Genomic DNA, 20,812 nt, shown 5'->3' on the forward strand with positions numbered 1-20,812 from the left:
TCCCCTTGACCTTGGCCTCCTCCTCTGCAACGGGGCAGGAGCTGTGGGCCCACCACGGAACGGGGCGCAAGGGATCCGTCTCGATGTTACTGGAACCTGCAGGTGCCACCCCACCCGAGTGAAGCACCTGACCAGCTGTCAACAACAAGCCCCCGTCTCTAGTAAGAATCAGAGCAGTAAGTCAGGACAGAATTGATGAACCATGACAGTGATGACGACAGGACACAGCAGCCAGCTCCCGGACCCGAGACCCTGTCCTCTGAACTCCTCCGAAGCCTTCATTTAAGATTCTGCTTTGTTTTGTTTTGTTTTTTTTTTTAAGATTTTATTTATTTGTTTGAGAGAGAGAGAATGAGAGAGAGAGAGCACGAGAGGGAGGAGGGTGAGAAGGAGAGGCAGACTCCCTGCCAAGCAGGGAGCCCGATGTGGGACTCGATCCCGGGACTCCAGGATCATGACCTGAGTCGAAGGCAGTTGCTTAACCAACCGAGCCACCCAGGCGCCCTAAGATTCTGCTTTGTAAATACAGACTGAGAGTGGGCTGCTCTGTGGGGCTGTGATTCTGCATGACAGGCTTTCCTGTCCCGACGCTCCAGACCTGCGTCCCTGCATCTGGAGGCCAGCTCCCCTCCTTCTCCCCAGAAGTCACAGGATGAATGGAGCTGAGGTTCCCCCAGACATAGAAGCAACAATGTCAGATGGCAGCTGGGCAGGCGGTAGCACAGAGATGCTCTGAGTCGGTAGGGCTGAGTCCCGGGCTGCCCCCTCCAAGTCTCTGGGAAGGTCAAGGTCCCCAAGAGCAACAATGTTAAAACGCAGTTTATGGAGGCAGGAGGGATACACCTGCCAAAGGAGAGGGTCAAGAACAAAATCAGAACTAAGGAAAGAGCAGGTCACTGCTCCCTAGTACCTAGTACTCACTCCCTAGTACTTAGAGATACAAGGTGAGTAGCAAATGACCTCATTGGGGCATGCAAATAAATGTTCAGACTATTTGAGATCCTGTACCCAAAGAGATCAATACAACAGGTCACATGTGTATTAACAGACTCTTTAGATGCTATGAGTCACCCCCAGTAACTTGGTATTGAAATCCCAGGACAAAAAAGAAAGATCCATCAAAAGCCCCCTCTCTCTGTCACCCAACAGGGCAGCAGGCGCTGCAGACACAGGTGCCCACGGCCTCGTCGATACAAGCTGCACTCCTTCCCAAGGCCCTCCTGACAGGCACCGCCCTGCCAGTCACCTTCCGCAGCAGCCTGCGTCCTGACTGCTGAGTTCAGCCCTGGGTCTCAACCAGCTCTGACGCCCACATGCCCCTGGAACCAGGCAGGCAGAATGTGACAGTAATGTCTGGGGGAAGGAACTGGGCCTTAGGGACAAATATAAAGCAGCAAAAGGCAGACTAGAGAGCAGACAACAGCCAGTATCCAGCATGTCCACTGCAGGTCCCAAGAGCCGGGGTGGGAGGGGCGCCAGTGTGGACCAGTCAGCAGGGGATGCAGTGGGCTGGCACAGGCCTCGGAGCTCCGGTAGGATACGGGGTGGGGGTGGGGGCGGGGAGTGGGACAGGCATTCTAGGGCAGCAGAACTGGAGCAGGACCATGTCTGTGTTGGGGACAGTACTAACGCTGGCCTGCGCTGGGGCCAGGCGTCCTCCAGCAGGCTGCGCTGGGCCCCTGCCCCAGGGCTGAGACACACTGCTTCTTCACTGCACTGTGGGCCTGGCCGGGATCCCTGCAAACCTGCCTCCCACCCAGGGCCGTCAGTCCCCACCAGAGCCTGTGTCCTACCCAAGGGAAGGGGTAGCTGCTTGGTCTCCAGCTGGCTGACTCATCAGCTGCTTCCACACTGATCCCCAGCTCTTAGGTACGTCCATGTGTGATCTCGGTCTGGCTGGGGAAATGTGGTGTGGGAGGGCCCCATCCAGCTGACCCTGCCAGGCTGGGCTAGACCTTGAGCAGCAGGCCTCCTGGTGCTTATGTTCTACCTAGCACTCACCTACACACGGTGTGGGGTTTATAACAGTGCCCAGGGATGGAGCAGAGAGGTCTCCCTGTGGGCCTGGCAGTGGCTGCAGTGTTGGGGGTCTTGGTCCCCCAAGGAGACCGTGGGGGCGCATTGCTGTGCTCTCACCCCTGCCCCAGCCCCGTCCCATCAGCCGTGGAAGTCAGGGGCAGCGCCTCGCGACTGCCCGGATTCAGGACAGATGCAGAACCTCCCAGAAGGACAGTCATTCACCTACCCAGGCCACATGACACCAGTGGGCATCCACGCTGGGAAGTAGATTAAAGCCAGGAAACTTCCAACTGCACCCCACCCTACAGGGCTCTCAAAGTCTGGGGCTTTTCTGGCAGTGGCAGCTGTGGGGAGGACCTCCCAACATGTGGAGGCCAGGGCTGAGCTGGGGGGGACATTGAGATGAGACCTCCCAGAGATGTTCTCCCTCTGGGAAGCTCAGCAGCCACAACCCAGGAACCAGAGGCCTCCAGCCACTGAGTCAGGGGCACTGGGCCAGGCAAAGGGGGGGCCTCTTCAGGGAAGTCTGAGGTATACATCCTGCCGGAGCTCCCCAAACGAGGCCACTGCGGCGGTGGCTGGCGGCCGGGTGGTGGCATCCCACCACAGGCCGCCAGGTTATGGCCGTGAGAGGAAGGGGGTGAGGGAGGCCCTCAACAGCTCAGAGAGGAGTTGGCTGCTACTGACCTCGTCTGTATACTGGACGTCATCCACGGCATACTTCTCCTTGAAGTACTCCTTGGAGTGGATCCTCAAAGAGAAGCACAAGGAACACCAGGGTGAGGGTTTGGCCACACTCGGCACAGGCTGCCTTCCCGCCCCCAAGCCCAGACCGTAAAGCCCCGGGCCACAGAGTGAACACTGAACCTCACCTGCCTCCCCTGACCTCCCCCAGGTGACCTGTGCCCAACCTCGAAGCCCATGACCCTGGCCACTGGCAGCAAGCGTCTACAGACCACACCTCCCCCTCCACCACCAGTGAGAGCCCATGGGGGGGGCAGCCAGCATACCCTCTGGGGCATGAAATAAGCTGCCTCCCAGGAGCGCCCCGCCCCCCATAGAGCCTCTTTAGAGGAATGTTTTAAAATTAACATTTGAAAGAAGTCAATATCAGTATTACTCACTGTGATGAGAAACATTCAAGCTTACTCATCACCCCTGAAAAATCAGCCATGAGAAGACAGAGACAAAGGGAGGAGGAGGTTGGGCCACCTCCCAAAGGGCTCTGGGTCATGGCTGCAGTCTGGAAAGGAACACCCCCCCCCCCAGCCTCCTGGTCAGTGGCTGAGTTGATGTCACTGCTGGTGACAGAGCTCACACGAGGTGGGGCACTAGCCACATGAGGGGAGGGTGTCACCAGCCAAGTCTAATGACGCACACACACCATCCTGCGCCATCCCACGCCTGGGCACCACATCAGCACGGGGGGGTATGCCCCCAGCCTGCCTGTGATCGCATGGTATTCTAGTCACCAAGTGTTAGATCCGAAAGAGGCCTCAGGGGAAAACAGCAGATGGTTTTCAGCCTGTGCTTCCTGGACTCTCAAGGGCGGGCAGATGACACGGGGGTGAGGGTGCCAAGGACAGGGTGCCTGGGGAGGCCCAGAGAGGCCAGGGGAGGGAGCACACTTCTAGACTTGGAGAGGACCATCTCCAAAAGCGAGCTCCCTGTGCCTTTGAGATACCAGTGACTAGCGTCACTGGCCGGGAAACAGATGCCCATTCCCTTCCCTGAGCCCTTGCACCACTTCTCACCGGGGCTGGAGGCCCCAGTTCTCCGTCTACCACGGACAGCTCACTGACCCTTGGTGACTAAGTGGTGACACAGCCATGCACAAAAGCACATGCCATAAGGGTGAGGTGGGGCCATCAGCGTCCTCACCACATCCACCCTCCACTGCACCGGCTGCAGTCCCAGCGCCAGGATAGATGCCCTGCATCCTCAACAGGTCTCCAACCCACCTCTGGCCTCGTCACTTCATCGCTGGCAGCTGTGATAGGCATCCAGAGCAAATTCCCAGAAGCTTTGGGAAATGCCAGGAACCTGCTTTCAAGAGATGCTTCCTACAGGGGGCATCTCAGCCATCACCCCAGGGAACGCATGCCTGCGTGCCCTGCCCGAGAATCTTGGCGGTCAGGCCTCCGCACAGACCTAGACTTGAGACCCGGGAACATCTCCGTGTACTCAACCCGAGGTCAAGGTCTTCACAATGTGGAACCAGAGGAGACAGGAGGAGGAGGGATAAAGGCGAGGCAAACACAAGGTAGCCGTGACCTGCGGGCGGCTCCAGGGCTGCGCGCTCACCTGTCCACCCCTCGCCTGCCAGCCACAAGTCATCCGCTTGCCACAGGAGCCAAGGAGAAGCCAGGGCCGGGCAGCCCCCAGGAGAGCCTGCCGCTGCCACCCTGATTATCTGGGAGGCGGTGAGGGCGGGTGCCAGCTCCCCAACGTGCCCCCTGTCCTCCTCAAAGAGGTCAAAGGACACAGTCCAGAGCACCCAAAACCACCCAACTACCACTGACCTGGTTCTCAATAGGAATGATCACCTTACAGATACAATCTAAAAAGCCGTGAGTATCTTTTCTGGCACTCTACACGCCATTCTTTCCGAAAGGGCAGAGATAATTAAGTTTGAACACTACCTATTGCTCATGTTTGGGGGCTAATTATGGTAAAAATAATTTAAATGTCACCCGAAGGGATAAGCCAGCCACCAGAGGCTCAGCAGCCGCGATCCGGCAGGGCTGACGGGAGAAGGAGCGATACGCCCACGAGAGCCATACAGAAGTGGCGGGAGAGGTCGTGGGGCAGCTACAGACCCACCGAGCACCAGGCGGGGGGCAGCCACGTGGAGGGCCTGCATCCTGCCCTGCCTGAGTCTAGGGTCCCGCAGCGCAGCTCGTGGCAGATCCCACCATACAGGAGGTTCAGATAAAGCCACTGGACCGGGAAAGAGTGGGTCACAGGGGAAGCCGGCCCCACCCCAGAAACTCGCCCTTCAAAGGGAAGGGACAGCTCTGGCAGGAGAGAGGAGAGAGCCTGGCACGACTTAGAGGAGGCCTTTCCCAGAATTCAGGGTCAGGGTCGACACAGTGAGTAGCAGCACCCCAGCGGGCCTCCTGCGCGAAGGAGACATTGAAGGAATTCGAGTGGTGCGGACACAATGGAGCTCTTGAGAATATGGAATTGCCAAGCACAGGCCTTGCTGGCCAGCTGGCCACCTGCGTGTGGTTAATGACTAAGTAAGAGGACCCAAGTGCAGCAGTCACCATCACTTCGCAGGGGCCTGAGTCCGCCTTCAGCTGCACCCACTGCTGCAGCCTCTCATGCTGCTCACGACCCAGCGCCGCAGCTTGCTCCCCAACGGAGGTTGGCAACCACTTCGAGAAGCCAGTGGCTGGTCAGAGAAACGCAGATCTCTCCAAAGCAATGCAGGTGCCTGATCCTGAGGACCGTGCCCGGGAATGAGGGACCCTCTATGGGCACTGAAGCTGCCCCGTACTGAGTCGCAGAGACAGTTCCCTGCCTGCTCAGAGGACCCCAGACACCGTGCAAGCAGCCAAGGCTGCCACCAGCTAAGCCCGGTCCTGACAAAAATGATGGGAGACACTCACATCCAAAGGCACCAGACTTTTGTGAGCAAAGATTCCAAATGAAAACAAATTAGGGGCTACCACACTGCTATCCCAAAAAAGGCCTGGGGTGAGGAACAGGCCAGGCCCCTCGGCGTCTGCTGCCCTGACAACAGGACCCTGCCCTTTACGCAGGAAGTGGCAGATCTGCAGACGGGAGTGCTGCTTCCCTAGATGACTTTGGATTGCGGTATCTGCCAGATGGACTTTCAAAAGCCATCAGATAGAGACTCAAAAGGAAGATGAGGAGCTGAAGGTCAAATGTTCAGTCTGGTGGGTTTTGATTGCAAAGGCCAGGTAATCCCAACAGCCTCGCTCCCAAGCCCTGTTAATCACGAGAGTGTCTGGAAACAGCCACACGCAATCAGATCTGGCCACTCCCCAACTTCAGCCCCAGACAACCAACCCCTTCGCCACTGTCCCGCTGTAACTGAGCCTTCTCTCCCAAAGGCTCGGGACATGGGGGCCAGGAGAGGACACATGGGGGCAGAGGAAGGTAAAGGTCTGCCTGGCTGGCCACACTGGGGAGCCAGGTCTGCAGGAGATAAGGGTCTAGCTCTCTGCTGTGGGGCCGGAAGGAACTGACCTGCTCATTCTGGCCTGCCCAGCATGGAGCCTTTCCAACAGGGAGACCCACACTGCAGACCCATCTCTACACTCAAAGGTCACACAAGCCTCTATGTCCGCACCAGATAATCAGCTGGCTCAGCAAAGCAGGGCCAGACTAAAGGAGAACTTTTTTTTATAAAGATGTATTTATTTACTTATTTATTTTAGAGAGAAAGAGAGAGTATGTATGTGCACGAGCAGGGGGAGGGGGAGAGGGAGAGAGAGAATCTCAAGCAGACTGCCCGGTGAGCATGGAGCCTGACTCAGGGTTCAATCTTACAACCTTGAGATCATGCATGACCTGAACCAAAACTAGGAGTCAGATGCTCAACCGACTGAGCCACCCAGACACCCCTAAAGGAGAACTTTTAACAGCAGCCCTGAAAACAAGCCATGGCCAAAGCACAGAATATTATTCCTGTATTACTGAGGATTACACTTCAGAATAGCCAACTGCTAACAGCTGTTCCCTGACCAATCAAGTCCTGGGTTTTAAACCCTCCAGTCAAGTGCCATTTGGCTCCCCAGATGGTGGCTGTGGGGAAACATGATGAGATTTGCTCAGATTTTCCCACTGGATGGTGGAGTCCCCAAGGCAGCGACAGGCCTCTCCGCCCACAGCCCTGGAGGATGTCCACCCTCCAGGACAGGCACTCCCCAACTTGATGCAAGACAAAGCAGGAGACAGAAAGTCCAGTGAGGCCCTGCTCAGACCCTCCCCTAGCCCCCCATCCACGCCCACATCTCACGGTGGAGCCCTTCCGCCCTCAGGACTGGCACTCTCAGAGCCAGAAGGCAGGGTCCCGGGGCAGCTCAGAGGGCAGCCAGGTCAAAACCATGGGCACTGCCCAGGCACTGGGGCCCCAGCTATTTCTGGGATGTGCCACTAGCAGGCAGGGCGGAGGCCACAGCTCTGTGATCATCTCACATGCAGGAAGGGTTCTGGAAGAATCCTCTTACCAAGACCAGACCTACACTCTCACCAGGAAACTCCTCAGCACAGCTGTACCAGTTACTAGGGCTTTGTAGCAAACCATACTGACATTTTTCATGTTCACGGACTCTGAAGGTCCGGGCTTGGGACAGAGCCCAGAGAGGACAGCGTATCTCTGCTCCACGAGGTCTGGGACCTCAGCAGGAGGACTCAAAGGCTGGGGTTTGGAGTCACCCACTCTGGCAGGTGGTCTGGCTGTCAGCCAGAGCCCCCCTACCCCCGCTCCCGTCCATGAGGTCCCCTGACACGGGCGAGTGTGGGCTTCCTTGCAGCATGGCAGCAGGGTTCAAGGGCAGGTGTCCCATGAGCAAGAACCAGGAGTCTAGCCACAGGATGACCCTGCCACCTTCACACATCAAGGCAGTCACCAGGTCTCGACCTGGAGGAGCGGGAGGGCGGGGAGCCCACCTCTCCAACGGGAATGGCCACAAATATTCCTGGGGCCACTTCTGGACATCACAAGCTGCCTGTCCCTGGCATCTTTACCACCGCATTTCATTGTCACAAAAGGTAGCCATCTGCACAGTGCCCATCTCCATGACAACAGCCCCGGTGGTGCCTCATGAGCAGCCTTGTCACCGTCCCACAGATAAGGAATCAGAGGCCCCGATAGTGACAAGACCTGCTCTGTGAAGACGCCCTGCCCCGCCATCCAGCCAGCTTCCAGCAAGACTGACCCGCATGACCTGCACAGGCCACGCCACCACCTGGAACCTGTGCCTCTTTAAAGCAGGGCAGTCGTAAGGATTAGACCAGGAATATGCTAAAGGCCGACTATCAGGGCTACAACGGAATGGGGAGGCAAGAGTTGGGTGAGGCAGAACCACCTTCCCGTGAGCACCCATGTCTTCAGGCCTGGCCTTGCTGATCTAGCAGGAGGAGGGGTCCCCCAGGCCAAACCGGAGGCCAGTGTCTCTGCAGGTAAAAGACACTGTGGCAAAGCAGGCAAGGAGGTCCAGAGGACAGAGCAAGACATCTACTGTGGCCGGCTCCCCTTCTGCAGCCCCCTTCTCACCCCCTCCTAGGGCTGGGCGGCGTGGAGCTCTGGGGGCTCTCACTGGGCCTGGCTCACCTTGCCCAATGCACCACCCCGTCCCTCGGGAAAAAGGCAGCACAACCTTCCCGTGTTCACCCTAACCCAGGCTTGGAGGCCAATGGGAACCTGCTCATTACAGCAGGGACCTGTTTAGGCCATCTGCCCCAGAGGCCTCTGAGAGGGCCAGGACCTAGGTGCCCAGCCATGCCCTCCAAAGGCCAACTGGATCGGGCACGCCTGCTTCCCACCCTCCCTCCCCAGGGCCAAGCGGGAAAGCACGCTGCCAGGGAAGCCCGGCGAACTTCTCTTCTGCTGTCAGTTCTGCTTCAAGCTGTCTTCACGGGCCAGGAGGCCTCAAAGCAGAACTGTTACCAACTTGTGAGCCTGAACCCCTTCCCCAGGATGACAGAAGTCTCCAACAAAGGAGGAACCGGAGTTTGCACTGAAGGGCTGGTGGGGGAGGCCCTGTCCCGGCCCTCTGCACAGAGCCACAGGCCAGCCAGCCCACCTGGTAATGAGCCTTCGGGGACACCAGGCAGCAAGGGCTGCAATTCAGACATTAGCCCAGAGGAATCACTCTCCAGGCAGAAATGACACGCTGAAGGTGATAAGCATTTAGCGGGATGCCCTGAGTGCCTTGAGCACCCATGCTTAAGTATGGTTTCTGCCTCAGTACCTCGGAGAGGCAGGATGGCTCCCACGGGGGGTAGACACGGCCAAGGACCCTGGCGCTGGAAGGTGCCGCAGACGATGGGGAGGAGGCCTCCGAACATAGCCCAGGCCCCAGTACCACACTCCTCACACAGCACAAGCCTAGAGCCCCCGCCGGGCCTCATAGGTGAGCCGACTGAGGCAGGGCCTCCCTCAGAGCCAGAGACAGGCACACAGCAGCACCCAGCAATGCCCCGTGAGGGGTGGGCCTCAGAGAAGGGTCCAGAGCCAACCCCCACGACACCCAAGTTTGGGGCCACCTCCCACTGATGCCTCGCACAAGTGATGGCCCACTGGGGCCAAAGCCTCCAGCATTTTAACAAAGCTGGGAATCCAGAATTTTAAGATTAATAAATAGTACCTCCACACAGACATGACCGTAGTCTGTGGCCATGGCTCTGACACCCCTTCCCAACCAAGGAGACAAGGCTCCAGCCCCGAGCAGGCTGTCAATGGACCCGACCACTGACACCCCCCCAACCCCACTGCTCCTTCCCTCCTTGCCACTGCAAGCCAGGCCCTGCCCCCCACCCCGAGCCCAGTGGGCAGCAGGCCCAGTCACAGGGCCCCGATGGCTCCTTACTTTCCCATCCAGGTGGCATAGCTCGCAGGAAGCCTGGGCACAAACAGGGTGGACTTCCCGGTGCCAACCTCAATCGTGCCGTAGCAGCCTGGGTCGGTGACGCCGAATGCCCAGTGAAAGAAAGACTCCTGGGATGGAAACAAGGACCTTGGTCACCAGGTCAGCAGGACAAAAACGTGAGGCCCAAGGAGATAGGTGGGGTGTCAGACCGAGCCCCCCAGAGAGTCTGCTCAGGCCCCCTCGGCTCTCGGAGCCTGCCCCCCAGCTGCACATAGTTCCCCACCTGTGCACGCTGCCCCCCACCTTGCCAGCAGCAGGCTGCCTAGCACCCCCTTCCGGGATTTGGCACGGGGCAGCCCAGCTGGCTCCTCCCACCCTGCTCTGGGCCTCCTCTGAGGATGCACGGTCCATGCACGTGCCCGAGCCCCACCCCCGCCACTATCCCCTCTCTGGCCACACCCCTTAGCCGCTGGCCGGGCACCCCAGGGCACACTAGGACACGGGTGCTCACGTGCACCACAGGCCCGGCACAGCCCTACCTGCACCTCTCTGCTGCCCCCATGCCCAAAGGTGGGCAAGATGCCACCCTGACTTAAGACACCCAGGCCAGACATCTGCATGGAAATGGATTTCTCCATTTAGGACTTACTTCCTTCTCCCACCTCCTGGGCAGCTGATGACTTCAGTGTTTAGCAATAAACACTGAGCTCAAATAATGTTATAAAGGTATGAAGTGGAGGAGGATCTCTTCTAAAATTAACCTTGCATAACAGCAGAAAGGGAGCCAAAGGCTGAATTTAGGAGATCGGTTTTTAAACCATAGAATACGCAAACCTCAAGAAGCATCGAGACTAGTCAGAAAAAACGAGACCTCCACGTCTCTAGGAACCAGGGGACTGCAGGCTTGCAGCTGCAAGAACGTGGCACAGGGACAGTTTCCAGCAGGAGCCACTTTCAGCAAAAACAGTGCAATTGCTCTCAGCAGCTGACAGCCCGTCAGTGTCCTGTGGGTGGGGGACACAGCCCAGCTGGGGAGGCCACATCTGGCCGCCCCTCCACACTCAGTTCTCCTTCACGTTTCCCTGCCTCCTCCTGGCCCGGATGCCAGATGGCCGTGTCCCCAAGGCTCTGCCTGCCCCCAGGGAGGTTCTAGAGTTCCCAAGGTGTCAGGCACCAGCTCTGGGAACAGCAGGGAGGAGAAGAGAACAGTATCCTTAGAGTCCAGAGAAGGGCTTCTAATTAATCCAGCTCCCCCTCTGGCAAGTTGGTTCCTCTCTGAGGCTCAGTTTTATCATCTGTAAAGTGGGTGCAAAGCTGGGATCGATGAGAGTGGGGCCAGCTCAGGGCTTCTCCAGCTTTCTGGGTGAGCCCCTCTATTGAGGGTCCTTGCTCCTGCTCCTGGAAACTGGGTGATGCCAGTGATTCTCAGCCACACCACATCTGGGCTGGCTTCCTGCTGCTAGGCCACCCTCTGCCACACAGGATCCCAGAACCTCAATGCGTCCCTAGTCTACTTCCCAGACCAGGACACCGAAGCCCAGGGAGGGTCACCGAGTCAGCAATGGCCAAGCCGGGATGAATGTGCGGGCCTCCCACTCCTGCCCAGCACCCTATTCCCATGCCTTCTCTCCAGTCCTTGGCAGCCCGCATCTTCCCTGTGCAGGCAGAATCTGGCCCCCAGAAGTCAGGCCTCCCCATCTGCACCTCTGCCCAGCTCACCCCCTTATCACTCACTCCTGTGGACACACACCCCCTCCCCAGCCTGGAACACCCACTCCCACCTGTACTTGTCAGAATTTGCCCTGGCCTTCAGGGCCCACGCCAAATACCAAATATCGCCTCTTCCATGAAGCCTTCCTGCCTGCGTGCTCCCCTAGGAATGTCATTTTTCTGTATGCTGACCTAAGAGCTGAGACTGGCTGGCATCAGCTCTGCCCCCATCCACAGCGAGGAGGGCTCTACCCCTCCAGAGTCGGGGCTCTGTGGGTGCCCATGCCTCGGCCTGCCCTCTGACACCTCTTCCAGGGCCCCTTGGGGGTAAAGCTCCCCAAGGCCCACCAGGCCCGATGCCAGGGGAGGGCAGGTGGCCCACCGGAGGCCTGGTGCCCAGTTGAAGGCGCAGGAAGGCAGCAGGGCAGGCTCACCTGGCGGAAGAGGACGCCGGTGTCAGTGCAGTAGCGCTGGGTGTCGTCCCCCCCCTGCAGCAGCACGACACTGCCAGCCTGCATGGCCGGGTTCTTGCGCAGCCGCTCACACAGGCGCTGTCTGTTCAGAGCGAAGAGCGCCAGGGGCACCTTCAGGGTCTCATTCCCCAACCAGAACGAAGGTCTGTAAAGACAGAAGCACACGTCGCCACCTGGGCTTCTGTTAGCACCACGGAGCCCAACCACCACCTGCGGCCTGAGGTCACTAGAGGGCCGAGCCTGCTGGGGGACCCAGAAACAGCCCCTCCCTGGGCTGCCGAGGACCACGGGGCACCCCACCCTGCCCTGCTGTCCCTGAGCCCTGGACCTGGAGTGGGGATGAGGGAAAGCTGCATCTGCTTCACCAGCCCCTGGAGGGAAAGCCTGCAATGGTTTGCAGACGCACTCAATGCCTACCCTCAAGGAGCTTACCATCCACACGAGAAGGGTCTATGATCTGGCCCAGACAACACTGCATCGCTGCCCTCGTGGCTGCATGATGTATTCTCTGCAAGTCACAGACCCAGCAGCGCAGGCTGGGGCACCCACCTGTCCCCAGTGCACATACACAGGACACCCAGTACCAGGGCCCAAAGCGGGTCTGTGCCAAGGGGACCAGGGTGAGATGGACGGGGCAGTGGCAGCCTTCAGGTGCTGTCCTGGAGGACAGACGTCACAGGAGAGCAGGCAGGTGTCTCTCCCCACCACACTCCCATTTACGCTGAGAAAACAGCTTACCCTCCCAGCACCCACTCCCCAAAGCCCACCTGCCTCTGGACCCTGCAACCCATGTCTATTCCCAGGTTGCTCCAGCACCACGTTTCCCTCCCAGGATCACTCTTCGCATCCAAGGTACAGGAACCTCACCCTCATAATAGATAAAAACACTTCCCTTGACTGCCACTCACCTCCAGCAGTTGCTTTCTCTCTCCCCTTTGAAGGAAATAATCTCTGCAGAGTCACTCAAGCTCCCTGTTCTAGTGTCCCAGTAACCCATGCTCTCCTCAATCCCCACCCTGGGCCTCGGCCCACCCCTCCCTGCACAGTAGCCCCTGCCAGGCCACAGTGACCCCCACTCCCAATCAGCACTGGCTTCCCAGTCCTTACCCAGCCTCTGGGCACTCAGGACCCTGGGGACCACTCTTTCCACCGCCCCCAACCATGCTCAGGCTCCCTCTCTCCTTAGCTCTCTCCTAGCTGGGGAACCCCCATCTCCCACCTGGACAACCACAGGGAACTCTCCAGGCTCTCTTTGGTCCCAGCTTCCCCCACAGCCTCTTCTGCACCCACCCAGAAGGACCCTTTGCAATGCAAATCTGAGCAGGCCCTCCCCTGCCCACCCTGCCTCAGCTATCAAGTGCACTTGGAGGAGAGCTACCAGGCACTGGGGGGATCCAACCCCCACTTTGCCTGCAGGAGCATCCCAGCTCTTCTCCAAACACCAAGGACACTCCACGGGTGCCCGGATGGCTCGTGTTCTCTCACTGTATCTAGGCCTCTGCAGAAATGGCCACTCTTCCCAGAAGCTTACCAGTACTCCGTCCAAACCTTATCCCCTATTCTTTTCACTCCTCTCTAGAGCACACGGCACTGCATAACATCATTTATTTACCTGATCCTGGTCTCCCCAGGTAAAATGTAATCTCTAGGAGGGCAGGGACCTCGCCTCCTTCCTGAATGAAGGACTCAACGGAGGATGGAGGTCAAGTTCCAGGAAGCGTGCTGGGGGCCAGGCCCAGGGGGTGGAGGAGGAGTCAGGCAGGGCCCTGTGGTGTGTGCCTGAGGGAGGCCCCGCAGGCTCTCCAGCCAGGGGGCAGCAGGTGCGCAGGCAGGCCCGGGAGGGCAGGCACGGCCCAGAGCTGGTTCAAGAGAGAGGGCTCTGCCAGGGACCGCATGAGAGCCGGGCAGATGGCACCTCCCACATTCACCTGGCCATAGGCTCCTCAGAGGCAGGGACACGCGAGCAGGTGACACCTCTGGCACATCTCAGGACGGTCTTCCCTGGCCTTCCTTTAAACTTTAAACTTGCCTGGCCCTCTACTTAGCACTTGTACCTTCCAGATCCACTCTCCCTGTTCTGCACGCCCCCCTCCCAGGACTTCAATAAGGCTCCAGGTGGATTTAGCCACTGGGAAGCAGGGCAGGAGACCAGAGGGTGGAGGGAGGACAGAGAATCCATTCCCTGCTCCCTCCCTGGTGGAACCTGGAACCTGCTGGCTGGGGGTCCCTCCCCTCAGGGCCACAGCTCCCAGGCCTCCCTTCTCCCAGCACCACCTTTGCTGGCTCCCGGCCAGCTTCCTGCCTCTTCTCTCCCAGGTCCCCTGAACCTGCCCACAGCGCTGTACACTGACCCTGCATTAAACTCTCCTCAGCCCTTCGAGTGAGGCTCTGCCAGGTCCCTGGCTGAAGTGACACAAACACCTTCTAACGTAAATGCAGCCTGTGTTTACTGGTGCTCACTGGAGGAGCTGCCTCCACGCACAAGAACGTAAATCCAATAGGCACAGATCTGTGTCTGCCCTGGTCACTGCTGCCCCAGTGCCTAGCACCCTGCTTGGCACATGGCAAGTACTCAATAAATATGTGCTGAGTGAACAACTGTCACAATGTGGGGTCACCCGCACAGCTGTGCAGACCAGAAATTGCCACATCAGCTCCAGTGCGGCAGGAAGCAGAACCCTGGAGCCCAGCCTGGCCAGAAAGGGTGGAGGGGTCATGCACACCCCACATATGTCCACAGGATGAGAACACCCCGGTCCCTGGGCATGGCCTGCCGCCCACCCTCCCAGAGCAGCTGGACAGGGGCCAGGACTTCCTCGAGGCCGGGCCATTTTTCTGCTATGCTCAGCCACAAGGATCAAAGGGCAGAGGTGGCAGCTCGTAAACATGCCTGCATCCCAGCTGGCCGTGTGGTCAGGAACTGCAAGTGTAGCCACCAGCATCCCCGCGGCCCCCCCCCCACTCTTTCCCCTCCCTCAGCAAAGCCCGTGGAGCGGGTGGCCCAGAGGAGAACCTTGTCTCCGCACACTCCCCAGGGGTGGAGAGGGGCCACCACCGAGGCACCACGGCAGGTGGCACTGGCCAAAGGTGCCAGACGCATGCAGACTCCATAGCACAACTGGCTAGAAGTGCCCGATTCCAACCAGCACCCACCCCCTAGCCCTGCCCACCTCGTCCCCCACCACTCCTCACCCCTCTCCCTAGCCCTCTCTCCTCCAACACACCAGACACCAGCTCCCCCTGGCCTGCCACCATGCCCCCACCAGGAAGGCTCTCAGAAGGGCTGGGCTTCCTCTTGTCCAGAACCTTCTGAGAGGCCTCCATGCCTCGGGGCACCTGGACTGGGACCTTCTGGCCCAAGGGCCAGGCAGCCCAGGTCAAGACAGGAAACTTGCTAAGAATCCTCTCTGGGAGTGTCAGCTGCTACCGTGAAAAAAATCTGCAATAATGCCTGGGTCCCGGTGGGGCTCAGCCACAGCAGAGAAGGGCAGGCCAGGCGGGCCGATGAACTGCAGCCACTCCTTACGACAGGGCACCCCCAGAATCAAGGTTCATAGATAAACGCGCCTTTTGATTTCTCCTGGTGTAAACCAAACCCCGTGAGAGAAGATTGGGCCCAGAGCCAGAGCAGGTGACTTCCTGCAAGCTCGGCAAAAGCAGCACCAATAAAACACCTCTACCTGCTTCCCACTGGCGCTATCGCTGGCATCCCGAATTTAGAAGGCAAAAGCCAGGTCATCCCCAAGTGTCGGCATAAATAAGGCAATGGTCGAGGAAAACAGCAGGGGCCGGCGGACTGGCCCTGGGGCACCAGAGACCCAGAGCACAAGCTCCAGCCCCAACGGGCTAGCCCGGCCCGGCCAACCGTGACCGGGAGTGGGGCTGGCCTCAGGGAAAGTGTGATGCTGCTGCCCCTGCAACCCATTCCTGTCCCCCCAGACCAATGCTGAGCACTTCCTCCTCGCCTCGTGGCCATGTGCAGAACTTGCACCCAAGGCTCGTGGGGATTTGCACACAGAACTGAGGGACTCCATCTACTTGGATGTGAAAAAATGGTATCTTTATGGGCTTTAACCTCTCATCCCAATTCGCCTTTTCTTCAATTATTAATGTCAGCAACTAACCGCAGCAGTATCAGCAACATACGAATCTGTCAGCAACAAGCACAGGCATTTTCCTATCACATTACTGACGTCATGGCAACTCAAAATGTCACTCTTGTTCACCAGTGCTTCAAAATTAAGGTGGTTATTGGGCCTGCTGCTTTTATTACTTAATGGGTTAATAAAGAAGCATCTATTACTATATTGTAAATTAACATTTTGATAACTGTATTTTAATACAATTGGTTTTCCCTGTAATCCTCTGTGTTCCATTTTATGCATTTAAAAACATCACGCTGAGAAGGGGGCACAGGACTCACCGATACACATGGGGTCCATGGCACAGACAAGGACAAGGTCCCTGCACTAGAATGCGATGCCGCTTCTAGATGGGGCCACGCTGCTAAGCTCCTGGCAAGAACCAGCCAAGGACCTCCTGCTTCCTCACCCTCAGGCTCCAGGTTGGGCTGGGCACCGAGCCCACTTGCTGGCAGTCAGCAAGGGCAACCCACTCACCCCGGCTGGAAGGGTCGGGGGGGGGGGGGTAAGCACACACAGAGATGGAGAGAAAGAGAGCTATGTGGAGTCAGGACCAAGCCTGGAAAAGGGCCGGGGAGGGCAAAGGGACACTCAGCAGCCAGCCCGCCTCCCACAGACCCACCCTTACCCATCCACCGGGGTCAGCCTGACTCCTCTTACCCAGGAGCACAGGGTTCACGTCAGGGTGCAGACAGGCTTTGATCCTGAACTTGATTCCTCAGGTTACTTTTCTCCCGAAACGCTGATTCTGGCATGACCCATGATTCAACAGGTTCACACCCAGGGCAGCCCATCTGCATTTCCTTGCTGGCAAAGGCTCTCTGGACAGCAGCTCCCTGGGAGCCACTCCATTAAAAAAATTAAAGGAGTTTCTTCATCCTACGCAGAATTGTGTCCCCCTCCCCACCCACATCTCCTTTCCTCAAACACTGAGAGCCTCCTTGCAAAGCAGGACAGCACACTGGACTAATTTAGAGTAAATCCCCCTTTTCTTCCTTAGGCACCATGTCACCCAGCACCAATCACAGGGTGGCCACATGGCCTGGAGGTACAAACTTAACTGGTCCCTGGGCTCCAAGGTACCAGCAGAGGCAGGAAGGGAAGCAACCTCTCAACCACAATTGGCAGGTGTGCTGACATGGAAAAGCATCCTCTCAGTGGGAAAAAACTGGGATTCTCTGGGGTTCTGAGCAGGAAGCTTGTATCGGAAGTCAGGAAGGCAGGCGGTCAGGGAAGGTTTCTAGGAGGAGGAATCATCATCTCAGGTGGGCCTGCAAGTATGTGCAAAGTTACACCAGAGGCCAAGGGCACTCCAGGGCCAGCGAGTGAGTGGGCACAGCAAAGAAGGGAACGGGGAAAAGCCACGTGACAGGTCTGGCTACAGTGGGTAAGTCTCAACTCTGGCCATGGAAAGTTCAGGCATGGCTCAAAATGAAGGTAGGGGTCCCTCCCACCAAGTGCCTTGGGATGAGGGGGAGAGGAGTCAGGGAGGACTTTAGAGCAGACCCTCTGGGGGCTATGGGACCCTCTGTCTCATACTTGGAAGTTCCTGCCCAAGCTGGCAGGACAAGAGCAGGATCAACCCTGAAACCCTCCCCAGGGGAGCTTCTCATTGCATCTGGAGTTTCCAGTTGAATCTGAGATACTAGTTGAGGACTCCCATTGCTCCCCAAATCACACGGAGCACACTCCAGTCACCTGAGACTTTCACAGCCTCCCCTGGCCCAGGCTCTGGTAGGACTCTACAGGCAACCAAATCCAACTCCCAGGGGAGGTCACGGCCATGACTTGATGGCATAGTGCCTCATCATGCCTGACAACTCTGATCTATCCCCCTGTGTGCAGATGGGCACAGAGATTTGTTGGAAACACACTTAAAACCTCCTCCCCTTAAGAAAGCTGCCAGGGTTTGACCTCAGATTCAAAGTGTCCAGCAGGGCAGCCCCATACTAGTTGGGACGGCTCTTGCCAAGGAGGCCCTGTCAAGCTCTGGAAGCTACCTGCACTTCCAATAGTGCACCTCTCCAAGAATTCTGTCATTCTGTGTTTCCCCCTCCTTGCCTCCCCCCATGGCCCAGAGGATCAGTTTTGCCAGAAGAGCCCTCCGTCCAGGATTTGGCCAGTTCCAGGCTCACCCCCATCCAAACAAGGAGCCTGGCTCCTCTGTGCCTTCAGGAGAGCAGGAGGACAGCATGGAGCCCTGAACCCAAATGCAGCCCCTAGAATTCCCTATGACCACCTGGCCAGCCCAGATATAAAGACAACAGACCTGCATCTGGGCACTGGCCTACAGCTACTGCTCACTCTGCTCTTTCAGACAGGCTCAGAGGGTCGGTTCAAGGATCTGACCCCAGGTTCCTTAACACTCATCTGGGACTTCATACGCACAGTTCTCTGCCTGAGGGGCACCCAAGGACTGGCACACATGTCATCCAGGGACTGAAGCCCACCCACACTTTCCCCTGAGCTTAGAACCCATGCCCCTCCATGGCACACACCCAGACCAGAGGCAGAGAGGACACAGGCAGAGTGCCATGTGTCCATCTGCCCCAGTGGCCTGTAAGCCACTAAGGGTAGGCCCTGTACTGTCCCTGGAATACAGCAGGTGCCCACTGTTTGATTTGTATGTCCTAGGCTCTCTCAACCTTGGGGGCCACTTGAGCAGCCATCTTCTGTTGCCATTCTCCCCACCTCCCCAAAAGTGAGCCCACTCGTTCCACCATTCTGATCTCAGTTCCCAGCCTGGCATCTGGGGCAGTGTCCCCTCTCTACCACTTCCCCTCCTAGCCCCCAGCACCACCAGACCCATATGCCATACCCATCATTGGGCCTCCCCTTGAACTCACACACAACCCTCATCTAAAGAGCACATCTGATTAGATTAAAACCCATAGATGGCTCCAGTCGCTCATGACAAAGTCTGGAGAAGCCAATGGGACACCACGCCTTCCAGCACAAGGATGCACCCCACCCTCCCCCATCCCCAGCACGGTCTTAACTCTCAACCTTTGTCACTCACCCTTTGCTCAGATGTCCCCTCCTCTTGGACACTCTCCCCAACACTTTGGTGAACCCATCTGTCCACACTTCCTGCTATCAGAACCCTTCACCCATTCTTTCATGCAGCAGAATTCAGGAAGTACCTACTGTGTGCAAAGCACTTACCAGTGAGGCCCAGGAGTGAACCAGAGAAAGCCCCTGACCTTACATTCCAAATGAGAAAACAAGAAACAAGTGAAATAAATGTACAATAAAGTTTATCAGAAGGTGTAAAGGACTGCAAAACGTAGGATAGGTACTGTGGGAAAGCGCCTCTGAGGTGATGTTCGGGCCCTGAAGGAAGCGGGGACGTGCCCAGTTGGGGAAGGGGTTCGGAGCCCTTCTCAGACACCACCTCCTCCCGGGAGCTCTCCCCCCCGCACCCGGCAACGCCGTGCGCCCAACTGAGGGGCGTGGCCGCGGACGCGCCTGCAGACCCGAGCCCTCACCTCGGCCACACGGCGGAGTCGCCACGCGCGCGGGTGGGGCCTGAGCGCCAAGGTGGCCCCGAGGACCACCGGGCAGCGGAGAGGGGAGCTCAGCTGCCCCAGACTCGGAGCGCGGCGCCAGCCGCCCGGGGCTCCGACGCCCGCCAACGCGCGACGAAGCTCGCTGCCCGCGGCCACACAGCACGACCAGCGGGGCCGCGGCCCGGCGGCGGGAACTATCAGCCTGGAGGCCCAGGCCCCCTCTCCGCGCCGCCGGCCAATGGCCAGGGACGGGAGCAGCACTCACCCGGTGGCCGCCGCCATGTTCACCCAGCAGCAGTGTCACGTGAAGTGAGGCACACGCTGAGCCGGGCAGAGTCCCACTGCGGGGCGGGGGCGGGGGCGGGGCAAGCCCCGCCCTTGCCCCGCCCCCTCCGGCGTCCAGCGCCGCGAGACCTGAAGGAGCCGAGCGGGGGGCGCGGGGGGGGGGGGTGGTGGTGGAGTCCCTCCACTCGCAGGCGAGGGGCGGGGCCGGGGTGGGGGGCAGAGGCCTTTCCAGAGTAAAGGAGTGTCCCCAGGCAGTGGACACCTCGTCTCAGCCCCACCCCACCCCTGGGGGAGGACACCCCGGGAGAGAGAGCCTTTGACCCAATCTAGGGGCGGGGCAGAGGTGACCCCAGTAGCTGAAGAAGGGAAATGACTTGAGCAAAGGCGAGGGCTGTTGGAGTAACCAAAAAGTTCAGTGTCCAAGAAAGGGGGTGTGGCAGTGAGAGGTAAGACCTCAGAGGTAAGCAAGGGTCAGATCCTGCAGGGCTTCCGGTATATGAGGCTGGGAAGTTAGGTCTGGTAGGACCTTTCCAAGCTCCCTCAACTGCAGGATGGAGGAGGACCCGGAGGCAGGGGGGGGCCAGTGAGGAGGGCTGGGGAGAAGGGCACACATGGAGGGCACAGTTCAGGAGGGAGAATCTACCAGAAGGTATCCCGTTTTGCTCTGCTGGGCACTGCTGTTGGGTGCAGGGTCCTGCAAAGAGTTGGAGGAAGGGGTATCGGGGAGGGAGATTGGGAAGCAGATGTTCCAAGGGAGCAACCTAAGCTGCAGGTGTTTTAGAATAACAGTAATACGGACAACTACTGGCAACAGGTACAGAGCACTTACTGTGACCCTGTCCTTTGCAAATGTTAGCTCATCAAATCCTCACAACAGCTCTGTGCAGCAGGCTCTGCCCTTAAGGCCATTTTACAGATGGGGACACTGAGGCCTAGAGAAGTAGGTAACTCGCCTGAGCTCACACAGGAGCCAAGTTTATGCAGTCACACCCCTGACTAGTTACCCATGCTGGCTCTGTAAAGGAAAGGAGCCCAGGGCTGGGGGTGGGGGCACCCCTGGGATCCTGGGCCACATGAAGGTGTGCAGATGTGCGAGGACAGGAGGTAGG

General features: G+C 58.3%; 1 protein-coding gene across 3 annotated transcripts in view; it reads right to left on the reverse strand.

Moving 5' to 3' along the window:
• Positions 1 to 19,750, reverse strand: part of PEPD (peptidase D) — a 111,714-nt gene extending 91,964 nt beyond the window's left edge. For 2 of the 3 annotated variants that reach the window (XM_027618945.2, XM_027618943.2), the window contains exons 1-4: positions 19,684 to 19,750; positions 11,729 to 11,912; positions 9,585 to 9,712; positions 2,707 to 2,770 (exon numbers count right to left, since the gene is read on the reverse strand). In XM_027618945.2, the coding sequence (XP_027474746.1) occupies positions 2,707 to 2,770; positions 9,585 to 9,712; positions 11,729 to 11,912; positions 19,684 to 19,700 (393 nt within the window). In that variant the 5' untranslated portion in view covers positions 19,701 to 19,750. Of the gene's footprint in view, positions 1 to 2,706; positions 2,771 to 9,584; positions 9,713 to 11,728; positions 11,913 to 19,397; positions 19,590 to 19,683 lie in introns of those variants that run through there. The other variant, XM_027618944.2, reaches the window with a different exon arrangement.
• Positions 19,751 to 20,812: the final 1,062 nt, after the last annotated feature.

This window comes from Zalophus californianus, chromosome 17 (assembly GCF_009762305.2).
Source record: "Zalophus californianus isolate mZalCal1 chromosome 17, mZalCal1.pri.v2, whole genome shotgun sequence".
In the NCBI taxonomy this organism is placed as follows: Eukaryota; Metazoa; Chordata; class Mammalia; order Carnivora; family Otariidae; genus Zalophus; species Zalophus californianus.